The sequence below is a fragment of the Pelophylax lessonae genome (assembly GCF_965119305.1).
Source record: "Pelophylax lessonae genome assembly, chromosome: 4".
Taxonomy (NCBI): Eukaryota; Metazoa; Chordata; class Amphibia; order Anura; family Ranidae; genus Pelophylax; species Pelophylax lessonae.
Genome location: NC_138771.1, coordinates 154,744,698 through 154,765,685, shown reverse-complemented (window position 1 = coordinate 154,765,685; position 20,988 = coordinate 154,744,698). Strand labels below are relative to the sequence as shown.

At 44.8% G+C, this 20,988-nt stretch overlaps 1 protein-coding gene across 1 annotated transcript in view; it reads right to left on the bottom strand.

Moving 5' to 3' along the window:
• Window positions 1–20,988, bottom strand: part of STRIP2 (striatin interacting protein 2) — a 120,107-nt gene that overhangs the window by 12,680 nt on the left and 86,439 nt on the right. The window contains exons 16-17 of the mRNA XM_082255298.1: window positions 20,395–20,521; window positions 8,010–8,110 (exon numbers count right to left, since the gene is read on the bottom strand). Of these exons, the coding sequence (XP_082111424.1) occupies window positions 8,010–8,110; window positions 20,395–20,521 (228 nt within the window). The remainder of the gene's footprint in view (window positions 1–8,009; window positions 8,111–20,394; window positions 20,522–20,988) is intronic.

The following is a 20,988-nucleotide window of genomic DNA, read 5'->3' as shown; positions in this document are numbered from 1 at the left end:
CCCTCACTGGCGTTCCTGGCCCTTCCTTCCTGCCGAGTGCCCCCAAAAAAAGCTTCTTTCAATGGGGGCACCTAAGTAGGCTCGCTCCCGAGCTGTGGCTCTGCATGTTAACATTTTAAGGAACACTGCCTGCTGTACACAAGGCTCTTTGGTAAAGCCTGTGCAGTTTCTCTAACAGGTCACTATAATGCTTGCCATACAGCATGGTGTAAGTGCATTTTTTTTTTTTTTGCACATCATCGCACTATATGCACAGGGCAGCCTATTTAATTTACATGGGCTGCCCTATGCATGGCAAAGTAGCTCATACATCTTTTTTGAGCTTAATGTTCTAAAAACATGGTTCAAGCATGTATTAACACTCGCCAAATCAAAGTCTAAACAAGCATTTACTGGCAGGTTCACCAGGTGAAATTAAAAAAAAAAAAAAAGTTAGAGAAAATAAAAACCAATGTAGTCACCACATCTAACCACTAGTAAGCTGCAATATATAACTTTGTTCTTGGGTTTGGATACACTTAAAAAAAAACAACATTCAGTACATCTCTGCAATTCATTTCCCCATGAATCAGCACATCAAAGGACTGATCAGCTGCAATATATACATTTTGGAGTTTTAAACACACCAAGCCCTGGGCATACTTCATTGAAATGGATGGTATAAATGGAATAAGGCACTAGAGAGATATCAGCACTTTGCTTTCTTTGCATTTCAAATTAGGATTACATACCCAACTCTCCAATGAGGTTTATCTAAATTTAGGACTGTTAGAACTCACGTCTAGTACTTTTATTTTTTTGCTCTCTGTGTCCCCATTGGGAAACTGCACTCGAGACAGTTGTCACTGGAACAGAATGTAATGTGAAATTCAATATTTTACATTTGTTACCAGAGGGAAACCCTTCCAAAAGGAGAACCTGTTAGGAGGACAATAGACCAAGAGATTTTTCCACAAACTTTGATGCGTCTTGCGGACAAGATGCCAACAGAAATCCTTACAATATGTAAAATAAACTAAAAATCCATAAAGGAGTATGGCACTCACTCTAAAATCTACATCTCCAGGATGCTGGTAAAATATATCTTTTCAAACATTTAGACCCCATTCACACTAGCGCGACTTGTCAGGCGACTTGGTCGCCTGACAAGTCGCAGTCGGTCGCCTGCCATTGATTAGCACAGGACCCGTTCTAATAGGAGTGACACAAGTCGCTCCGACTTAGAAAAAGGGTCCTGTACTACTTTGGGGCGACCTGGAGGCGACTTGCATTGACTTCAATTATATGAAGTCCGTGCAAGTCGCGCCGAGGTCGCGGTGCACCGCGACTTCAGAGGTCGCCCCAGCAAGTCGTGTCGCCCCTGTCTGAACGGGGGTCTTAAAGGAATATTTATAAATGTGACATTTACTAAACATGGACTGTGGGGGGAATCAAATGCTGTAGTTTAAAAACACATGCACTAGGAAATTTCACCTGCAGTGAATGTTTGATAAATGTCACAATCACTGCTCTCTTCCCACAGAACCATACACTTTAAATCAACTCTATACAGAGCTATTGGTCCTTGTATGTAAAATGTGGTTTCAACAAAAAAAATAAACCTTTATCATAAAGAGCAAAAATAAAGTGTCAATTTATCAAAATTCCACAAACAGTTCATTAGTGCAAATATCTCCAACAAATTCAGGCTCTATGCCCTTAATACATTGTCCGTATCAAGGATCCCATAAAAGTGCTCTCATGTTCACTTCTTGAATCCATACAGATAAATAACGCAGTGTGCTCCAGTGCTCTTCCACCACCAACACAGAGAACCAGATTTATATGACCACCCGCTACAGGTCAAAAAAAAAAAAAAAAAAACACTTGTTATACAGGGGTTAAACACCATCCTATTTTTCCACCAGGACAACTCCTTTTCTCTCTTCTTGCTGATGTTATAATCTTATAGACTCAAGCAACATAAGGGAGACAGACCACCATAGTGTGAAACTTTAAAAATGAAATCTTTTTTTTGCCAACTTTATTTACACTTCCACGTTGCCTACTCACATTTAAACGTGCTATGCCTTGCACCAAGGTACATTCGCTTGTCTGCTGACACCAAGAGTACTGCTCCATATGCTGTGGCCTCAAGTGGTCCCTTCCACAGTACACGCAGAAGTGACGACTCATACACCCGGGGAAGAGTAGGAAGGGACCACTCATGGCCATAGCCTATGGAGCAGGTACCCTAGTACTCTTGATGTCAGCAAACAAGCTAATGTACCTTAGTGCAAGACATAGCACTTTTTAATGTGAATAGGCAATGTGGAAGTGGTCCCATCATTGGTGTCAGTAGGAGGAATATCATCTTGTATCAGTAAGAGGAATAGTATCCCAAGGGCCAGAAAAAGGCAAGCAAAGGGCCACATCCAGCCCGCAGGCCGCAGTCTGGAGACCAATGCTGCAGTCGGTGGTCGTATAAATCTGGGGAGTTCTCAGTGTTGGTGGTGGAGAATCACTGCAGCACTGAGTTTGTCTGCATGTATTCAAGAAGTGAACACAAGAGCACTTTTATATAATCCATGATTCAGACATTGTATTAAGAACATAGAGCCTGAATTTGTTGGCGATATCTGCACTGTGTGAAATTTTGATAAATGGACAATTTATTTTTGCACTATTGTAAAATATATACAATGGGTTATGCTACCCCCTACAGGAGTAGGACACTAGGCAGGAAAGCTTTACCACGCCTATGGGGCAGTCCCAGGGAATATACTATACACATTGAGTTTTTTTTTTCCTGCCTAGTCAGGAGTAAGGACCTAGTTCCTTGCTGGGATCTCTGGTCCTAGCGTTTTTTCCTTTTTAAATCGATTTTTTTTCCTCTTATTTTCTGTTCCTGCAAGAACTACAATTAACTGCTGGACTGAGCGACGGACTGGATATTCTAGAACCTTAAGGTCTCCCCAGTCTGGCCAGTGAGAGCGAGCAGGCCTCAGCTCCACGCTAGGTCGGCCGCGACATTAGCCCCACTGGACGGGGACTGGTCTGCGTGTTAAAAGTCTCGAGAGGGCGCATACGACCTGGTCCCGGCCTGAGTCACAGCGTGTCTCTTGGCCCGCAGCACCCCCCATTCCGATGGTATGGTGGTCTGCCTGGAGCAGTGCCCACCCTCTCCCCTGGTGGTCTTTTGGGTATAGACGTGGGCCCCTCCCTTCCCCCCCAAGCCCCTCTAAATGATCACTGTGGGTCTTTCAGGCCCCCCACCCCACAACCGCTTCTATCTGAGTGCAGTTGTGAGCTGGCTTTGCCACATGCTCCTATGGGAGGGTTGGCTGTAGTTGCTTCTAAACGAGCTACTGATGCTAAATCGGGCTGCTGACCAGGCAGAATGGGGGTTGAGGAGGGTTCCCTGCCATCCTGGGGGTTGGAGACTAGGGCAGGGATGTCCTCGGGGCTCTCTGCGGTGGTTGTTGGGCTGGGGGAGCGGATGTTTACCATCCACAGGTATGCGGCCGAATCCGGCCTAAAATTTAGGCTGGGACTTTGTGGCCTACTCGGCGGAACCTACGTGAGGCAGCCCCTTTGAGGATGGCTGAAGCTACTGCCTCCTGTGTGGGCATCTGCCATCCCCTGCGCTGCCATGAGTGGTCGGATCCGCTGGCCCTCGAGTCCTACTAGGCCATGCAGCTGAGTTGGGTGCCACCCTAGGGGGCGGAGCCTGCGTACCTGACGTTGTACTTTCCCTTTGTCCCAGCTGCATGTGTATCTGTCTGCATTGCGTGCACCGCTGAGTGCCGCTAAATGTGAGTACCTTTTACTATATCTAATAAAGACATTGGTATTCAGACGGAGAGCACTATATATGTCCCCTTTGTTTTATATATACACCGATTTCTGAGTTTGATTGGAGTTCATCCATCCCCACCTGAGTGATCTATGTTGGGCTGTCCGAGAGAGCTAGGAGAGGATAATCCCAGGCTGCTACAGCTGATATATGCGATCTTTGACCCTTTATGGGTCTGTGGCTGAGGTGAGAGACCAATCTAGCCGGTGGCGGGATATATGCACAGCGGTGTTTGTGAAGAAATTTTTACGATTTTCTTACCACCTTTGTTTATATATTAAGTATTTCTGGCGCAGCACTTTTATAGGTATTTGCATATTATTTGGGAGGTGTTACACAATTTGTGTTTGCAGCCGGATTATTGCACTGATATTTGTATACTTATTTGCACCAGTATTAATTTGCTGTTTCAATTGTTTATACCATCTTTGGTTTTGATTTTTTCACTAGTTGGTTGCGCTGATAATTTATTGAAGCCCCCAACCCCCCCCCCCCCTCGGGGGATGCCCTGCCTGTGCGTCCGTGTCATGGCAGGCAGTCCACCTTTAAGGGGGGCTATGTTCTATTATGTTCTCTATGGTGGGATCTTAAGACGGCCCCCTTGTCTTTTGCGGGGTATCATAGGTGGTCCATTTATGGACCCTTGGCTGGCGTCCCCTTGCGGGATCGCAGTCGGCGGTCTCCCGATTGTTATGTTCGGGGTGAGCTTAGTATGTAGCGACCCTACTTTGTCTGCGTCCATGCACTTTGAGTGCTCTGTTAGTGAGGAGGATTCCTCTTCTACTGCAGCCGCGCACGAAACGGCGCTGGTGGATGCACTGATTGTATCAGTGCGGGCAATTTTTAAAAATGGAGGATGCAGCTGCGTTGGAGGCGCCGGTCCTCTTTGGTACCCACAGCTCCCCAAAATCAACAAAGGTATTCCCTTTTCCCACCTATGTTGACAAAATTGTCAGAAGTCAGTGACCTAAACGTGAAAGGTCAGTGTCTAAGTATTTTGCAAGACAGTATACCTTTGAATAGTTTCTGTTAAAAAAAAAAAAAAAGTGGACAGTCCCACCTGTGGTGGATTCTCAGGTTCCAGGCTGAATAAATCCACTCTAATCTGGTGGAGGAGTCTCCGGCTTTTATAGACCCCTTTGACAGGAAAGCCGAGACTTTGGTCTGCCACATGTTTACTGTGGCCGGTTCGGTCCTACGGCCTGTGTTCACCATATCATTGGTGTCAGATACTTTAACGGAGTGGGCAAAGCTTCTGAGCCAGGATTTGGAGGGGGGGAACAGCTTCCCCCTGCCCTTCTGGAGTTGGCGGACCAGTTGGTCCAGGGGTTGCAGTTTGCCTGTTATGCCTCTCTGCTTTCAGCTCCCTTAACTTTCTAGGCTGTCTGTGACAGCAGTGGTCCTTCAATGCATGATATGGATGATATCATTAGGGTCCATTTGGGGGGGGGGGGGGGCGGTGGTTGTGGGCAAACGTGGGCCCTTTTTGTCGCGGCTCCAAGGCTGTCAGGACCTCCTCCTCCTCTGGTAAGCTGAAAGCGGGTTCTTCCAGACCTGCAGACTAGCCCTCTTCTGCCTAAAGGGGCGCCCTCACCCGTGTCTGAGGTGGGGGGGCGTCTTCGATTCTTTCCGGACCCATGGACTTCTCTGATTCAAGACAGGTGGGTCCACCAGCTGATTCAGTCTGGCTACAAGATCGAGTTTCAGTCTTATCCTCCAGTGAGGTTCTTTCCTTCCAACCTGTGTTTATCCCTGGACCACCTGCGGGGTCTCTTCGGGGTGGTGCAAGACTTTCTACTGCAAGGGGTAACCGTTTTGGTTTCAAAATCAGAAAGTTTTCAAGGTTTCTAGTTAAACCTGTTTACAGTTCCCAGAAAGGAAGGCAAAGTACGTCCAATCCTGGACCTCAGGGCTTTGAACCGCTTTGTGCGGGTACTGAAGTTCCGAATGGAGTCCATTTATGTGGTAGTGACATTCCCACATCAAAGGACGCTTACCTTCATATTCCAATTAGGTCGGTCATCAGCATTTCCTCTGCTTTGCCGTGGGCGAGGAGCATTATCGATTCATGGCATTACTCTTTGGTCTCACCTCAGGTATTCACAAAAGTGTTGGCCCCGGTGTTGGCATTGTAGCGGCAGCGGGGGATTGCGGTACTGGGTACCTGGACGCTCTTCTGCGAGCAGAGTCTCGGACTGCTCTAAAGGATAACCTAAAAATTACTGTACAGGCTCTGCAGGAGAAATTAAACTTGCAAAAATCTGCTCTGGTTCCGTCCAAGTTGGACTATCTGGGTCTGACTCTGGACTTGGCCTCAGCCAGGGTGTTTCTTCCAGGGGAAAAAAACTCCAAAAAGGTGCAGGGTACAATTTGGCTCCTGTGGTCCAGCATTTGGTAATTTTTCAGGACTTACATGTAGGTGCTGTGCCTGATGGCGTCTACGTTTCGAGGTGGTTCCGTTAGCACAGTTCCACTCGAGATCTCTGCAAAGAGAGATTCTTGCCAAGGGCGACAAGAATCCACAGTCTAGACAACCTGATTCTGTTGAGCCAGGATATGAGAGGGTTCCTGATATGGTGGCTTCGCTCTCCTGTTCTTCGACAGGGCAAATCCTTCCTTCCCCTGTACTGGTCGGTGGTCTCCACAGTTTCCAGCCTGTCTGGTGGGGAGGGGTTTGGGCACGGATGTGCTCAAGGGGTCTAGACTCTGGAGGAGTCAAGACTACGGATCAATCTACTGGAACTTTGGGCGATAAGATTTGTCTGGGTCATTGGACAAATCGCCTTTAGAGGTGCCCGGTAAGGATTCCATGGGACAATGCTACGACCGTGGCGTATGTCAATCACCAAGGGGGCACAATAAGTGTCCTGGCGGCTCGGGTGGTAGCCGGCATTCAAAAGGGTCAGCTGTGTCTTTGGTAGGGAGCTTCCGAAGTGGACCTGTTGTCCTCTCATCTCAACAGGAAGGTACATAGAATTGAGGCAGGGTCTCGGGATCCTCTGGCCGATGCCACAGAAGCACTGGTGGCTTCTTGAGGCAAGTATCATCTGATATACGCCTTTCCCCTCGCTAAAACTTCTGCCGAGACTTCTGCAAAAGGATCGATGCAGAAGGGATCCAGCCACCCTAGTGGATCCAGACTGGCCTCACCGGTCTTGGTACGCCGATCTGGTAAGGACGGTTGCCGATGCCCCTTGGAGACTTCCTCTCAGAGAAGATCTGTTGGCCCAAGGGCCAATTTTCCATCCTGCTTTACAGTCGCTGGCTTTAACGGCTTGGCTGTTGAAAGCCAGGTGCTGAAGGATAGGGGGGACGCTTTCACAAAATTTTATAAAGTGGATGTACTGGCATCTCTGCAGGGGCTGCTTTTGGCCGCAAGGTTTTGCAGGCCGCCGTTTGCCTGGACCTGGTCCTCTTTGAGGGTGTATTGTTTTCAGGTGAGCTCCAGTTGTTCCTGGTTGAGCTCCATGTTACCTGGTTGGCTAGGTTTAGCCTTTTGGGAATTTGTTCTGCTGTGTTTTTCCCACCCCTCATTTTTAACACTGCTTTGGGACTTCCCAATGGTTTAGAAGATTCTGGAGCTGTGTCCGTCAATGAACGAAAGAAATTTGTATTTTTACAACAGCACCCACCCCTCTTTTGAGTTGGGTTTTTTTCTTCTGACACTGCTTGCAACAAAACAGAATGCCAATAGCAGAGTGTGGGAGTATATCCCCTGGGGCTGTCCCATAGGCATGGTAAAGCATTTTTCAACCTACTGTCCTACTCCTGTAGGGGGCAGCATAACCCAATGGTTAAGAAGAGTCTGGAGCTGTGTCCGTTAATGAACATCAGAGAAAAGGATTTTACCTAAGACAAAAATACAATTATTTTTTTTAGTTGAATGCACATAAGATTTGTATACACTGATCAATAGCACCGATAAGAGTTGATCAAAATATGTAACAAAATATTATATTGCATTTTGGATACAACAGCTTTGGTAATTTTTTTAGAGATCCAAGTGCTGGTGGATGTTATTAGAGTACACAGAACCATATGTCATTTAAAATTTTGTATTCAATTTGGATAAAAGACAGAACACCCTCACTCAGCGGAAAATCGTGTTACAACTCAGACAGTATGTTATTTAGGTCACTAAATAAGATCTTGGTAAAAAAAATTCTGCTCCCACCTGTTCTTGGCACAGATGTAGGACATAATATTCTGGTTGAAGAATTTCAGGATCAGAGGGATGCAGTTAGCAAACACCAGGTGCTGGGAGACGTATTCAAACTACAAAACAGAAGAAGAGAAGCTGAGCAAGGCTACGTACTGCTGGGCAACACATGGACAGGAGGATTTAAAATGGGATGTCTTCAAAAACTATCTAGGATGATTTCTTAAAGCTTAACTTTTGACAAAAATGTATTTTCTAAAGTCAGTCTAACAGCTGGAATCTCGTCATCTTTTTAATGACATCGCTCAGAGGTCCATCTAACAAAAAACCAGTGTAACCAAACAAAGGGGATGCTATACTAGACTTCTCCAGCAGACGGCATCTCTCCTGCTTTTTGCATTCTTCAAGGTAATGTGTGTATTGTATATATATTTATTATACATACACACACACACGTTTTCAATCCAGGTACTCACCCCATGGTCCGTACCTACGTACCTGTGTATATCTAGTGCTTTCATGTGTTCCTTATACATGTAACATAGACTGTAGCGGATAACTGCTGTGGAACCTCTTTCTTTGTTGCTGTTGTATTATCCTTCGGCAGTGTGAACAGGGTAAAACTAAATATTCATTGGAAGTGCAGCAGCCACCTATAGAGGATTAGTTCAACCTTAAGACTCATGCACACCAGACGTTTTTGCAGCTGCCTCTAAAATTTCCAGCATGTATCCTATGTGTCCATGCACACATAGGCTTGTAGTAGGTTTAGTAGCAGGAGCTTTTAGAGGCAGAAAAAAAAACCCCACTGCCAGGGTGTCCAGAAGCAGCATAGTTTTGGCAGAAAAAAACGGAAGATCCTTGTAAATACGTATAAACGCACCTTAACACTAAGTGCGTTCGCCCCAGAGCATTAATTAATTTTAATGGCCAGAATAAATTATTTTAGCCAATAAAATAATTAAAAACCAAGGGCTTGATGCATGTGAATATGCCTAAAAATGCTAGTAAAAGCGCTTACAAGCTTCAAGTGTTTTTTTCTGCAAAAACACTGCTGCCTGGAGGAAAGACTTCTAGGAGAGTTTTCAAAACGTCCTGCGTGCATCAGGCCTTACCCAAAAAACTGCCTATGCAAATAAAGGGTGTCTGTAAATAAAAACAAACTGCAGCTTTGACCAAAGTTGAAATAATAATGCCCTTACTATAGGTTACATAGTTAGTGTGGTTGCTGTCAATAGTACATAGTATACCCCTTAATGTTGTGGTCATTAAGGTGCCCATCTAATAGCTTTTTGAAACTATTGATGCTCCCTGCTCATACCACTGCTTGTGGAAGAGAATTCCACATCCTTACCGCTCTGCCAGTAAAGAACCCTTTATGCAGTTTAAGGTTAAACCGCTTATCTTTTAATTTTAGTGAATGGATGCGTGTATTTCACTGAATAGTTTGTTCCCTATGCTAGGGTCGCCAGTACGGTATTTGTACATTGATATCAAATCCCCTCTCAACCATCTCCTCTTCAGAGAGAATAAGTTCAATGCTTGCAATCTTTCCTCATAGCGGAGATCCTCTAGTCCCTTTATTAGCTTTGTTGCCTTTCTCTGGACTCTCTCCAGTTCCAGCACATCCTTCCAGAGGACCGGTGCCCAGAACTGTATGGCATATCCAGATGTGGCCGGACCAGAGTCTCGTAGAGTGGGCGAATTATCGTTTTATCTCTGGAGTGAATCCCCCTTTTTATACATGCCAGTATTCGGTTGGCCTTGCTTGCAGCAGCTTGGCACTGCATGCCATTGCTGAGCTTGCTCTGCTAGGACTCCCAGGTCCTTTTCCATCTTAGACTTCCCCAAAGGTTCTCCCCCTAGTGAGAAACTTGTGTTCATATTTCTGGCACCCAAATGCATTACCTTACATTTTCCAACATTAAACCTCATTTGCCATGTAGTTGCCCACCCCATTATTTTGTTCAGGTCTTCTTGTAAGGTTTCCACCCCATCCTCCACATGGTTTATGAATAAATTAAACAGGATTGGTCTCAGGACAGATCCTTGGAGGACCACACTTTCCACACCAGACCATTCTGAGTCATCGCTATTTATCACCACTCTCTGGACTTGCCCCTGAAGCCAATTTTCAACCCAGGTACTCACCCTATGGTCTATACCTACGTACCTTATAGTTGGTACAGTAAATGTTTCTGGGGGACAATATCAAATGCCTTTAAGCCAAAGTCCAGGTACACCACATCCACAGTAGAAATGTGCCAGATTTCGATAATGCGATATACCGCGGTAATGCATACTCACGGTATTGTTACCGTGGGCATTTTTTAAAATACCGCATTTTTCGTGCCATTCACTGCTGGGAAGCCCTTTTTTAAATATTGGTGTCATGTTGGTTTTTCTTCAAACAGCTGGTACCATTCCCGTTAGTAGACTGTCCATAAAAATTAAGAACAATTGTCTGGCTATCACCTGGCTGAATTACTTAAGGACCCTTGGGTGTAAGCCATCTGGTCCCAGTGACTTATTTATGTTAAGTTTTTCAATTCTAATTCGGAGTGTCTTTTGTTAACCATGAAGGTGCTTCCTGTGACGTGTTATTAACATTACAGTCTAGGTTGCTGTATCCCCCTGTTTGTTTTGTGAAGACTAAGGAGAAGAATTTATTCAGAACCTTTGCCTTCTCTCGGTCCTTTATAGCCAAATATCTTCATCATCCTTTATGGGGTCAATATGTTCTGGCCTTACTTTCTTACGATTTATATACTCAAAGAATTTATTGCTTTTTTTCCCCCATACTCTTTTCAGCTATGTGCCTTTCGTGTTCTATGTTAGCCGCCTTGATTGAGCTCTTACATTTCTAATTGCATTCTTTTAATGTTGGAATGCTGACAGTAACCCATCAGCCTTGTATTTTTTGAAGGCCTTTTCTTTGGTCTTATATGCAGTTTTACAATGGAGTTTAGCCACTCTGGGTTTATTTTACCTCTTTTAAACGTATTCCCTGTTGGAACGCACTGGCCAATACCTTTATTTAGTATGTTCTTAAACACTCCGAGTTCTTTGTCCCTAGGTTTCTATCCCATTTAATATCATCTAGCAAAGTGTGCAGTTTAGGGAAGTTGGCTCTTTTGAAACTCAGTGTCCTTGTATTACCCTTGTGTTTCCTATTTCTGTGATTTATACTGAAATTAATTGACTTGTGGTCACTGTTTCCTAAGTTGCCCCGTATTTCTACATCCGCAATCAGGTCTGTATTATTCATAATCAGTAGGTCTAGTAACGCATTGTTCCTCATAGGTGCGTTCACCATCTGACCCATGAAATTGTCCTGCAAAAAACATTTAGGAAATGGAGAGCCGCTCCGCAGTTCCCCAACTCCACACGTCACACTGTCTTAGTGACAGCATCTGCACTTCCGCTTCCTCACAAAAATGTAACAGCACCACCTGCTAGTTTCACTGCCAGTTGATGGTGAACAGAAACAGCTGGACCTCACTTACCATTGTCCTGGGAGTTTTCAGGGCAGGTTTCTTGAGATACATAAATTATCTACACCAACACTAGGGGCATTATTCAATTTTGGTCAAAGCTGCAAAGTGGTTTTCATCTACAGACATCCCTTATTTATATCCCATAGACAGTTTTTGATAAAGGTGAACTAACCCTTTAGGCAGATCACTTTGCTAGTCTATGGAGTGTCTAAAGTGCAAGGGCAATCATCTTGGATGGGTCTGAAGGATGGTGACTGGCTAATGCAATGTGGAAGGTGAACTGGGCTGCTGAAGAGAGGAAGCTCTTGTGCCATTGGCCTGCAGAATGCATGGAGGTAGCCACGGTGGCATCCATGTGCTGCTGAAACTATCTTCCTGTGCTGAGCAGCTGAGAGGGGGCTCCACGCTCCACAAGACTGTAATGAAGGGGGAACAGTGGTGTGTGGCCAGAGTTGGTTGGCGATATCGGATTCTGTGCTGCCCAGGAGAAGAGACTGCTGTTGACATCGTACTTTGTGCAATCATACATGTGAGGTGACGGTTCTAGAAGCAAGCAGGGTGTGAGGAAAAGGAACTGAGCTGCTGCTGGTTGAATAGATCCCTGCCAAAGCTGACCACAATTGGGTGAGAACTCAGAAGAAAACAGAGAACCTTTTCCCTGGAACAGTGTTATTTGGGTGCCTGGTAAGATCACACTAAAGAGCAGAAGAGCAGTCCCACCACTTGTAAGGAAGCAAAAGAGGGACTGTCTCAGTGGGGTTGAAAGAGAGAGATCATCAGCAACTTCTATCCAGGCCTGACTTGAACTGGACTTTTACTGAATCAGTGCAAGTGTCCGAAGGCCCAGAAGAGGGTGCCCTAGGACTGGCAAGAGACTGATATCAGACAAGTTAAGATGATTGTAAAGTCTCTTTTTTTTCCTATAAAAATACCAAACATGGTATACTTACCTGCTCTGTTGCAGTGGATTTGCACAGAGCAGCCCAGATCCTCCTCTTCTCGAGTCCCTCCTCTGTGATCCTGGTCACTCCCTCCTGTTAAGTGCCCACACAGCAAGCAGCTTGCTATGGGGGCACCCAAGCCAAGTCACAGCTCCCTGTGTCCATTCAGACACACAGCCCTGACCCAGCTCCGCCCTCTCTCCCCTGATTGGCTGGCTGGCTGACTTTTATTGACAGCCGCGGGAGCCAATGGCACCGCTGATGTGTCTTAGCCAATCAGGAGGGAGAATCCTGGATGGCTGAGACACTTGTGGACATCACTGGACAGAAAGGGACCTCAGGTAAGTGTTAGGGGGGCTGCTGCACATAACATGCATTAAGACAAAAAAACATCTTCTGATTTTACAACCCTCTAATCTATAGTCTGCTTGGAATTGTTGCGCTTTCTTCAAGGGCACCAATTTTGCTTGCTAATTTTTGCTTTTTTTCAAATCGCTGGCCAGTGGGATAAAACTGGGACTGTTATAGCAAGTTAGGACTGTCTTTATTTACGGTTGCTAAGTAGATGCAGCTCAGTTCTTTTAATTACTCTTAGTCAGAATACTGCAGGTGTTTACCAAACCTCTCGGAGTAGCATTATTATCTTTTTGTTTGTAAAGTACACTTGCTAATCCGGTCTTCTTTTAAGGCTACAGTTGTATCTTTGAAATACTTCAAAGGGTGTCGGTAAGGCAGCCCATACGTTATACGTTACACGTCTTCTTGTACAATTGTCCTTTAGATTTACCAAAACCATATAACATGGGAGGTCAAACCTAAACACTTTCAATTTGTAGGCAGTCAAGCAGACCCTTGCCCAAAAGTGGAAACTCCGCTTTACTTCCTGAACCCCCAACCCCCACCTGTTAAAGCCAGGTACCCGCTCCAACTTCTGTGTAGGGGCGCCGCAGTGACCTACATCATTTGTGGCCCCTCCTCCTTCCCCCTGCTGCCTTATGGGAGACACACACAGGTCCCAGAAGAAAGCGGGACTATTCAGAAAGTGCAGCGTGACTCTTGCATGCACAGTAGGAAACAGGCTGTGAGGCCCCAAGGCTTCACTTCCTGTTTTCCTTAGTAACGATGCAGGAGCCTGCACCCAGAGCCGATGGATGGGTTGGCTTTGGTTACCGACATTGCAGCTACAGTATTTGTAGCTGCTGACTTAAAAAAAAAACATGAAGGGCCCCCCTGACTCTCAGTACCCGAGGCCCTCCCCTCCGAGCCTGGGCCGCTTCACTCCCATCGTGGGGCCTTATATTACGACCCCACAGTGGGACCTTTTCACATGTTCTGCAGCAGGCCCCCCTTCCTGCCATCTTGGAGCCCACCACGGCCTGGTCCCAAGTGTAGATCTTTGCGACCCTGGTAGTCGCGACACTGGGTGAAATACTCTGCAGTGTCATGGGATAGCTGTAATGCTCTGCAGTGTATCATGGGATGAAGGTAATGCTCTGCAGTGTATTAGGGGGGTGGGTGGAATGCTCTGATCTGTCTTAGGGGATAGGTAAAATATTCTGCAGTGTGTCATGGGATGGGTGGAATGCCCTGCAGTGTGTCATGGGATGGGTGGAATTATTCTGCACACATACAAACGGATAATAAAAATACACATACATACATATATATATATATATATATATATATATATATATATATATATATATATATATATATATATATATATATATATATATATATATATATATACATACATACATATACACACACACACACACATACTGTACAGACCAAAAGTTTGGACCCACCTTCTCATTCAGAGTTTTCTTTATTTTCATGACTATGAAAATTGTACAGTCACACTTCAAGAGGTAGTCACCTGAAATGGTTTTCACTTCACATGTGTGCCCTGTCAGGTTTAATAAGTGTGATTTCTTGCCTTATAAATGGGGTTGGGACCATCAGTCGTGTTGTGCAGAAGTCAGGTGGATACACAGCTGATAGTCCTACTGAATAGACTGTTAGAATCAGGGCTGTCTTTAACACAGGGCAAAAGGGGCAGCTGCCCCTTGAGCCCCCAAATAGTTGATAAGTGGATTCAAGAGGGCCCAAGAAAAATTTTTCCCAGGGTCCAATCAAGAATAAAGACGGCCCTGATTAGAATTTATATTATAGCAAGAAAAAAGCAGCTAAGTACAGGAAAACGAGTGGCAGAAGAGACTTAAAAAAAAATAAATAACAAAAAAACTATCAGCGCAAAACCAAATATGTGATATAACACTCAAAATAGGTAAAAACACTGTGCGTGAATAATGTACTGAAAAAGTGCTTGAATATCACTGTGCATAAAGCAAATATAGCCGGCAGCAAACACCAATCGTGTTCACATCCCACAATAACTCAAAATAAATACAAAAAATGTGCTGCGCCAGACGTGCACCAATAAACATAAATGATGTTAATATAATCAATAACTGAAGTCCATACAAGCTGTGATTGTGCTCAAAATCCAATAAATGTGCATTAGTGTCCAAATCAGAAATGCAATCTGGTGAAAAGTGCACACCAATCTGTGAAATCCCTCCACCTGCTAGATTGGCCTCTCACCTCCAAACAGGACCCAGACGGGCCAGCAAAAGCATGTACTGAGGATATCAGACTCCTGGAAAGACACTCCAGCCTCTCACCTCCGGAGGGTCTCAAGACACGGGACATGCGATGCAAAATATAAAAGGGAAAATATAGTGCTCTCCGTTTCAACAATCAGGCTTTATTGAGGAAAATAGAAGTTTACTCACATGTACGGGGCACTTCACCGTGCCTGCTGTTATGGCAATAGTAATAGCGTGTGTCACTCGAGAGATGTTCGGCGTCGGTCACGCAAGCTCCGCCCCCCATACGCGTTACGACGAGCGTATGGCTCCAACGTCTTCCTCGGTAGGGGTGGCTTGTGCGTGCCAAGCCTCTCTTTAACCTCCCTGGCGGTATGATTCTTTTGGATTTTAGGCGCTGAAAGCGGTGTGTGTATTATATATATTACATACATACATATACATATATTTACATAAAAAGTACAGTAAAACTGCAGGAAAGGGCACTGGGGGGCAATGTAATGTGATTTTATTTTATTTTGAACGGTATCAGTGTGTTTGGTGTGTTTTACATTTGAATTTGCCGCCGGTTCCACCCCCCGGCGGACGTCACGTCGCCGGAGACGGAAGCCGGGGCTCGCAGACGATCGGGAGAGAGCTCCGCCGCCGCATACCGTCCGCAGTCTTCGCTGGATCCCGGAGAAAAGGTAAGTAAAACCTCCTCCAGCATCCAGCGATCTTCTTAGCGCTACCCCGAGTGTGACTCGGGGTTACCGCTTTTGGCACTAAAATCTTACCCCGAGTCACACTCGGGAATACCGCTAGGAAGGTTAAATAAGTATGCCTAGAGGTAGATTGGTTAGTGGACCTCTGCTCCTCCCATTGTTCCTAGCACTACACTGGACACCAGAACCGAAGATACAGGCACTTCCTCTTCGGTGTCACTGGTTAATAATGCTAATGGGGCTGTTTTATTCGATTAGCGGTGCAATGCACATATATTAATCAACTCGGAGATCGCGTGTCATCGCCCACATCTCTCTAGTGCTATATATAATTTAAAACATAATATAACAATGCCAAATATTAAAATACATATATTTATATAAAAACATCTAAAATATATATATCACGCTACAATCCTAAAATATTAAATACTCATTTCATCCGGTTTGCGTTTAGTTAGACCATCATTTATTTTTTAACAGGACAATGACCCCAAACACACCTCCAGGCTGTGTAAGGGCTATTTGACCAAGAAGGAGAGTGATGGGGTTCTGCGCCAGATGACCTGGCCTCCACAGTAACCGGGACCTGAACCCAATCGAGATGGTTTGGGGTGAGCTGGACTGCAGAGTGAAGGCAAAAGGGCCAACAAGTGCTAAGCATCTCTGGGAACTCCTTCAAGACTGAGGGCAGAAATGGGGGCATTAGCGGTAGGGTGTTCGGAGCCCCTATACCCAGGGTGGGTACGGGGAAAAATCAAGAGAGCAGCCTAAAAACATCAAAATTACGAGGCTTATATACCAATGCCAGAAGCCTGGCCAACAAGATGGGAGAGCTGGAGCTGCTGATGTTTGAGGAGGACTTAGATTTTGTGGGGATAACTGAGACTTGGTTTGACAGCTCTCATGACTGGATGGCGACCATTCAGGGGTATTCCCTTTATCGCAGAGATAGAGAGGGTAAAAAAGGGGGAGGGGTATGTTTGTATATTAAGAACAGTATACAGGTAAATATGAGGGATGATATTAATAATGGAGCTATGGACGAGGCAGAATCCCTATGGGTAGAGCTTCAAAGGAAAGGCACGGTGGGGAAGGTAATATTGGGCGTATGCTATAGGCCCCCAAACCAGAGGGAGGAGGGTGAGGTGGACCTCATGTTACAGATAGGATTGGCAGCAAGGATGGGAAATGTCATTATAATGGGGGACTTTAATTATCCTGATATAGACTGGGCAGAAGGAACCGCGCATTCAGCCAAGGCTCGGCAGTTCCTAAATGTTTTGCAGGACAATTTCATGGGTCAGATGGTGAATGCACCGACAAGAAACAATGCGGTACTTGACCTACTGATTACCAACAATACAGACCTGCTCACGGATATAGAAATACGGGACAACTTAGGGAACAGTGACCATAGGTCAATTGGTTTCAGTATTAATTACAGTAATAGGAAACACAAGGGTAATATAAGGACACTGAATTTCAAAAGAGCCAATTTCCCTAAACTGCGCTCACTGCTAGAAAATATCAAATGGGATAGAACCCTGGGAACAAAGAACACGGAGGAAAAATGGGAGTGCTTCAAGAGCATACTTAACAAGGGGGTGGGCCAGTGCATTCCACTGGGAAATAAATTTAAAAGAGCAAAACTAAACCCTGGGTGGCTAAACTCCAACATAAAAATGTATATTAGAGCTAAAGAAAAGGCCTTCAAAAAATACAAGACTGAGGGGTCATTGGCAGCATTTAAGCACTACAAAGAGTGTAATAAGAAATGTAAAGATGAAATCAGGGCGGCTAAAATAGAACACGAGAGACATATAGCGGAGGAGAGTAAAAAGAACCCCAAGAAATTCTTTAAGTATATAAACAGTAAGAAAGCGAGGCCAGAACACATTGGCCCCATAAAAGATGATAAAGGAAAAATGGCCACTGAGGACAGAGAAAAGGCGGTAGTGTTAAATAATTTCTTTTCTTCAGTCTTCACAAAGGAATCGGGGGGCTACATGAACCCCGCTTGTAAGGCCGAACTAAATAATACACCTCAGGAAGTGCCGCCATGGCTAACAGAGGATAGACTTAGAGCTAAACTAGAGAAACTTAACATAAATAAATCCCCGGGACCGGATGGCTTGCACCCAAGGGTTCTAAATGAGCTCAGTCAGGTGATTGCCAGACCATTATTCTTGATCTTTAAGGATAGTTTACAGACAGGTATGGTGCCAGCTGATTGGAAAAAAGCTAACGTGGTACCAATATTTAAAAAGGGGCCGAGATATATCCCGGGTAACTATAGGCCGGTCAGCCTAACATCTGTAGTCTGCAAAATTTTGGAGGGGATGATAAGGGACCACATACAAGACTTTAGTAATGAAAACGGTATTATAAGTAGTAATCAGCATGGATTCATGAAAAATCGTTCATGCCAAACCAATCTATTAACCTTCTACGATGAAGTGAGCTGCCACTTAGATAAAGGTAAGCCTGTGGATGTGGTGTATCTGGACTTTGCAAAGGCCTTTGACACCGTTCCCCACAAACGCTTACTGTACAAACTAAGGAAGGTAGGTATGGACCATAAGGTGAGTACCTGGATAGAGAACTGGCTCCAGGGGAGAGTGCAGAGGGTGGTGATTAATGGGGAGTACTCGGATTGGGCGGGTGTGGAAAGTGGGGTCCCCCAGGGTTCTGTCCTGGGACCAATCCTGTTTAATTTATTCATAAATGATCTAGAGGAGGGGATATCGAGTACAATCTCAGTATTTGCAGATGATACTAAATTAGGCATGCCAATATCTTCTATGCAGGATGTGGAAATCTTGCAAGCAGACCTGAACAAAATAACGGGGTGGGCAACTACATGGCAGATGAGATTTAATGTAGAAAAATGTAAAGTAATGCACTTGGGGGCCAGAAACCAGAAAGCAAGCTACTCACTAGGGGGGGAACCTCTGGGTGAGTCTAGGATGGAAAGGGACCTGGGGGTACTGGTAGACAACAGGCTTGGAAGTGGCATGCAATGCCAAGCCGCTGCAAGCAAAGCCAACAGAATACTGGGTTGTATAAAAAAGGGGATTCACTCCAGAAATAAAGAGATTATTCTTCCACTCTACAAGACTCTGGTCCGGCCACATCTGGAGTATGCTGTCCAGTTCTGGGCACCGGTCCTCAGGAAGGATATGCTGGAACTGGAGAAAGTCCAGAGAAGGGCAACAAAAATAATTAGGGGAATGGAGGACATCGGCTATGAGGAAAGACTACAAGCACTGAACTTGTTCTCTCTGGAGAAGAGACGCTTGAGGGGGGATATGATATCAATGTACAAATACTGTACTGGCGACCCTAGCATAAGGAACAAACTATTTAGAGTAAGGGAATACAATAAGACACGTGGCCACTCACTAAAACTAGAGGAAAGGCGGTTTAACCTTAAAGTGCGTAAGGGGTTCTTCACTGTAAGAGCGGTAAGGATGTGGAATTCTCTTCCGCAAGCAGTCGTATCAGCGGGGAGCATTGATAGTTTCAAAAAACTATTGGATGGACACCTTAAAGACCACAACATACAGGGGTATACAATGTACGGTTAAAAGCAAACACACACACACATAGGTTGAACTGGATGGACTTGTGTCTTTTTTCAGCCTCACTAACTATGTAACTATGTAACTGTTGGAAGACCATTTCAGGTGACTACCTCTTGAAGCTCATCAAGAGAATGTCAAGAGTGTGCAAAGCAGTAATCAAAGCAAAAGGTGGCTACTTTGAAGAACCTAGAATATGACATATTTTCAGTTGTTTCACACTTTTTTGTTATGTATATAATTCCACATGTGTTAATTCATAGTTTTGATGCCTTCAGTGTGAATCTACAATTTTCAGTCATGAAAATAAAGAAAACTCTTTGAATGAGAAGGTGGGTCCAAACTTTTGGTCTGTACTGTATATTATATATATATATATATACATACATATACATACACACACGCACAGCCTTTCAAAAAATCAGCAGTACAGTACAGTCACACAGCTGTGTACTGCACTGTAAGGTGAAGCAGGGAGCACAGCACTCAGGAAGACTGCTCTACCTCCTTTGCTTTCACAATGCTGGATGTGTCGGCACTGGGAGTTTGATCTGGCAACCTCTATGAGCCGCATGTCCCCCCCCCCCCCCCCCCGGAGCAGGGGCGAGGTCACCATTGCGACCCCTGTAGCTAGGCCACTGGTTTAAAAGGTAAATCTAAAGGAATTTAAACAAGAACATTGTATAATGTATGGCCAGCTTTAGTGATGGGTAAGAGTGGTGTGTCATCTTCAGGTGTACAAAGAAATCCAAAAACATTTTAGGGGATCCTATGGGGGTAGCGCTTCATACATACGTGGAGTAAACATTACACACAATTGCAGGCTCCTGTTATAGATTAGTAACGTAAATTGGGAGTCTGATTCTGTAAGCGCCCTTCACTAAAAAGAGAACGAAGTTTCTGGCATGTGCAAAACAAGCTTGAGTGTTTTTAAATAAACGTCTCAAACCTAATTAATGAAAAATAGGCAGACTCCTCTCCTTGTCCAATGCAAGGGTTTGTAATGGAGAGATGTAGAAAACAGAAATATGTATTGCTGTCACACATTTCTGGGCACTATACCTGGTAGATGTGGTTAAGCTTGAAGTGTTTGAGCATCAGTACCAGCAGCACAGATACACTCTTCACAATGATCTCTTTGTGACGGTTCACGTCGATCCCCAGTTTCATACTCTGCAGCACAGTGACCCTAGGGGATGAAAGATAACGTGAAACAGTCACATGCAAGTACGGAAATAAAATGTCCACACCCCCCCCCCCCCCAAAGGGTTTAAGAATGATTTTATTTAAAGTGTTACTAAACCTACACATTAAAATCAGTCTGTATATGCAGTAAAGCATGCTTGTTATCCTCACTGTAAGGGGTTACTCCTGCACATTATGTAAAAAGGCTGTTTGATCCTGTCTTCTCTGATCCTCTCCTCCTTCCACTGTCCCCAAACCATCTCCTAATCCCTGGGGGCACACTGCACATGCTCAGTTTGGTGTGTATTGCTAGAGAGTTTTTTTTTTTTCTTGGGAGAGTGCATGTGATCAGCACAGGGCCAATCAGTACTGTCCAAACAGAGGTTCAGGGATCCTGCAGCCTCATAGGACATTCAGGGGAGAATGAAAAACTCCTCCTACAATTTTTAACCATACACTGATAGAAGTAAC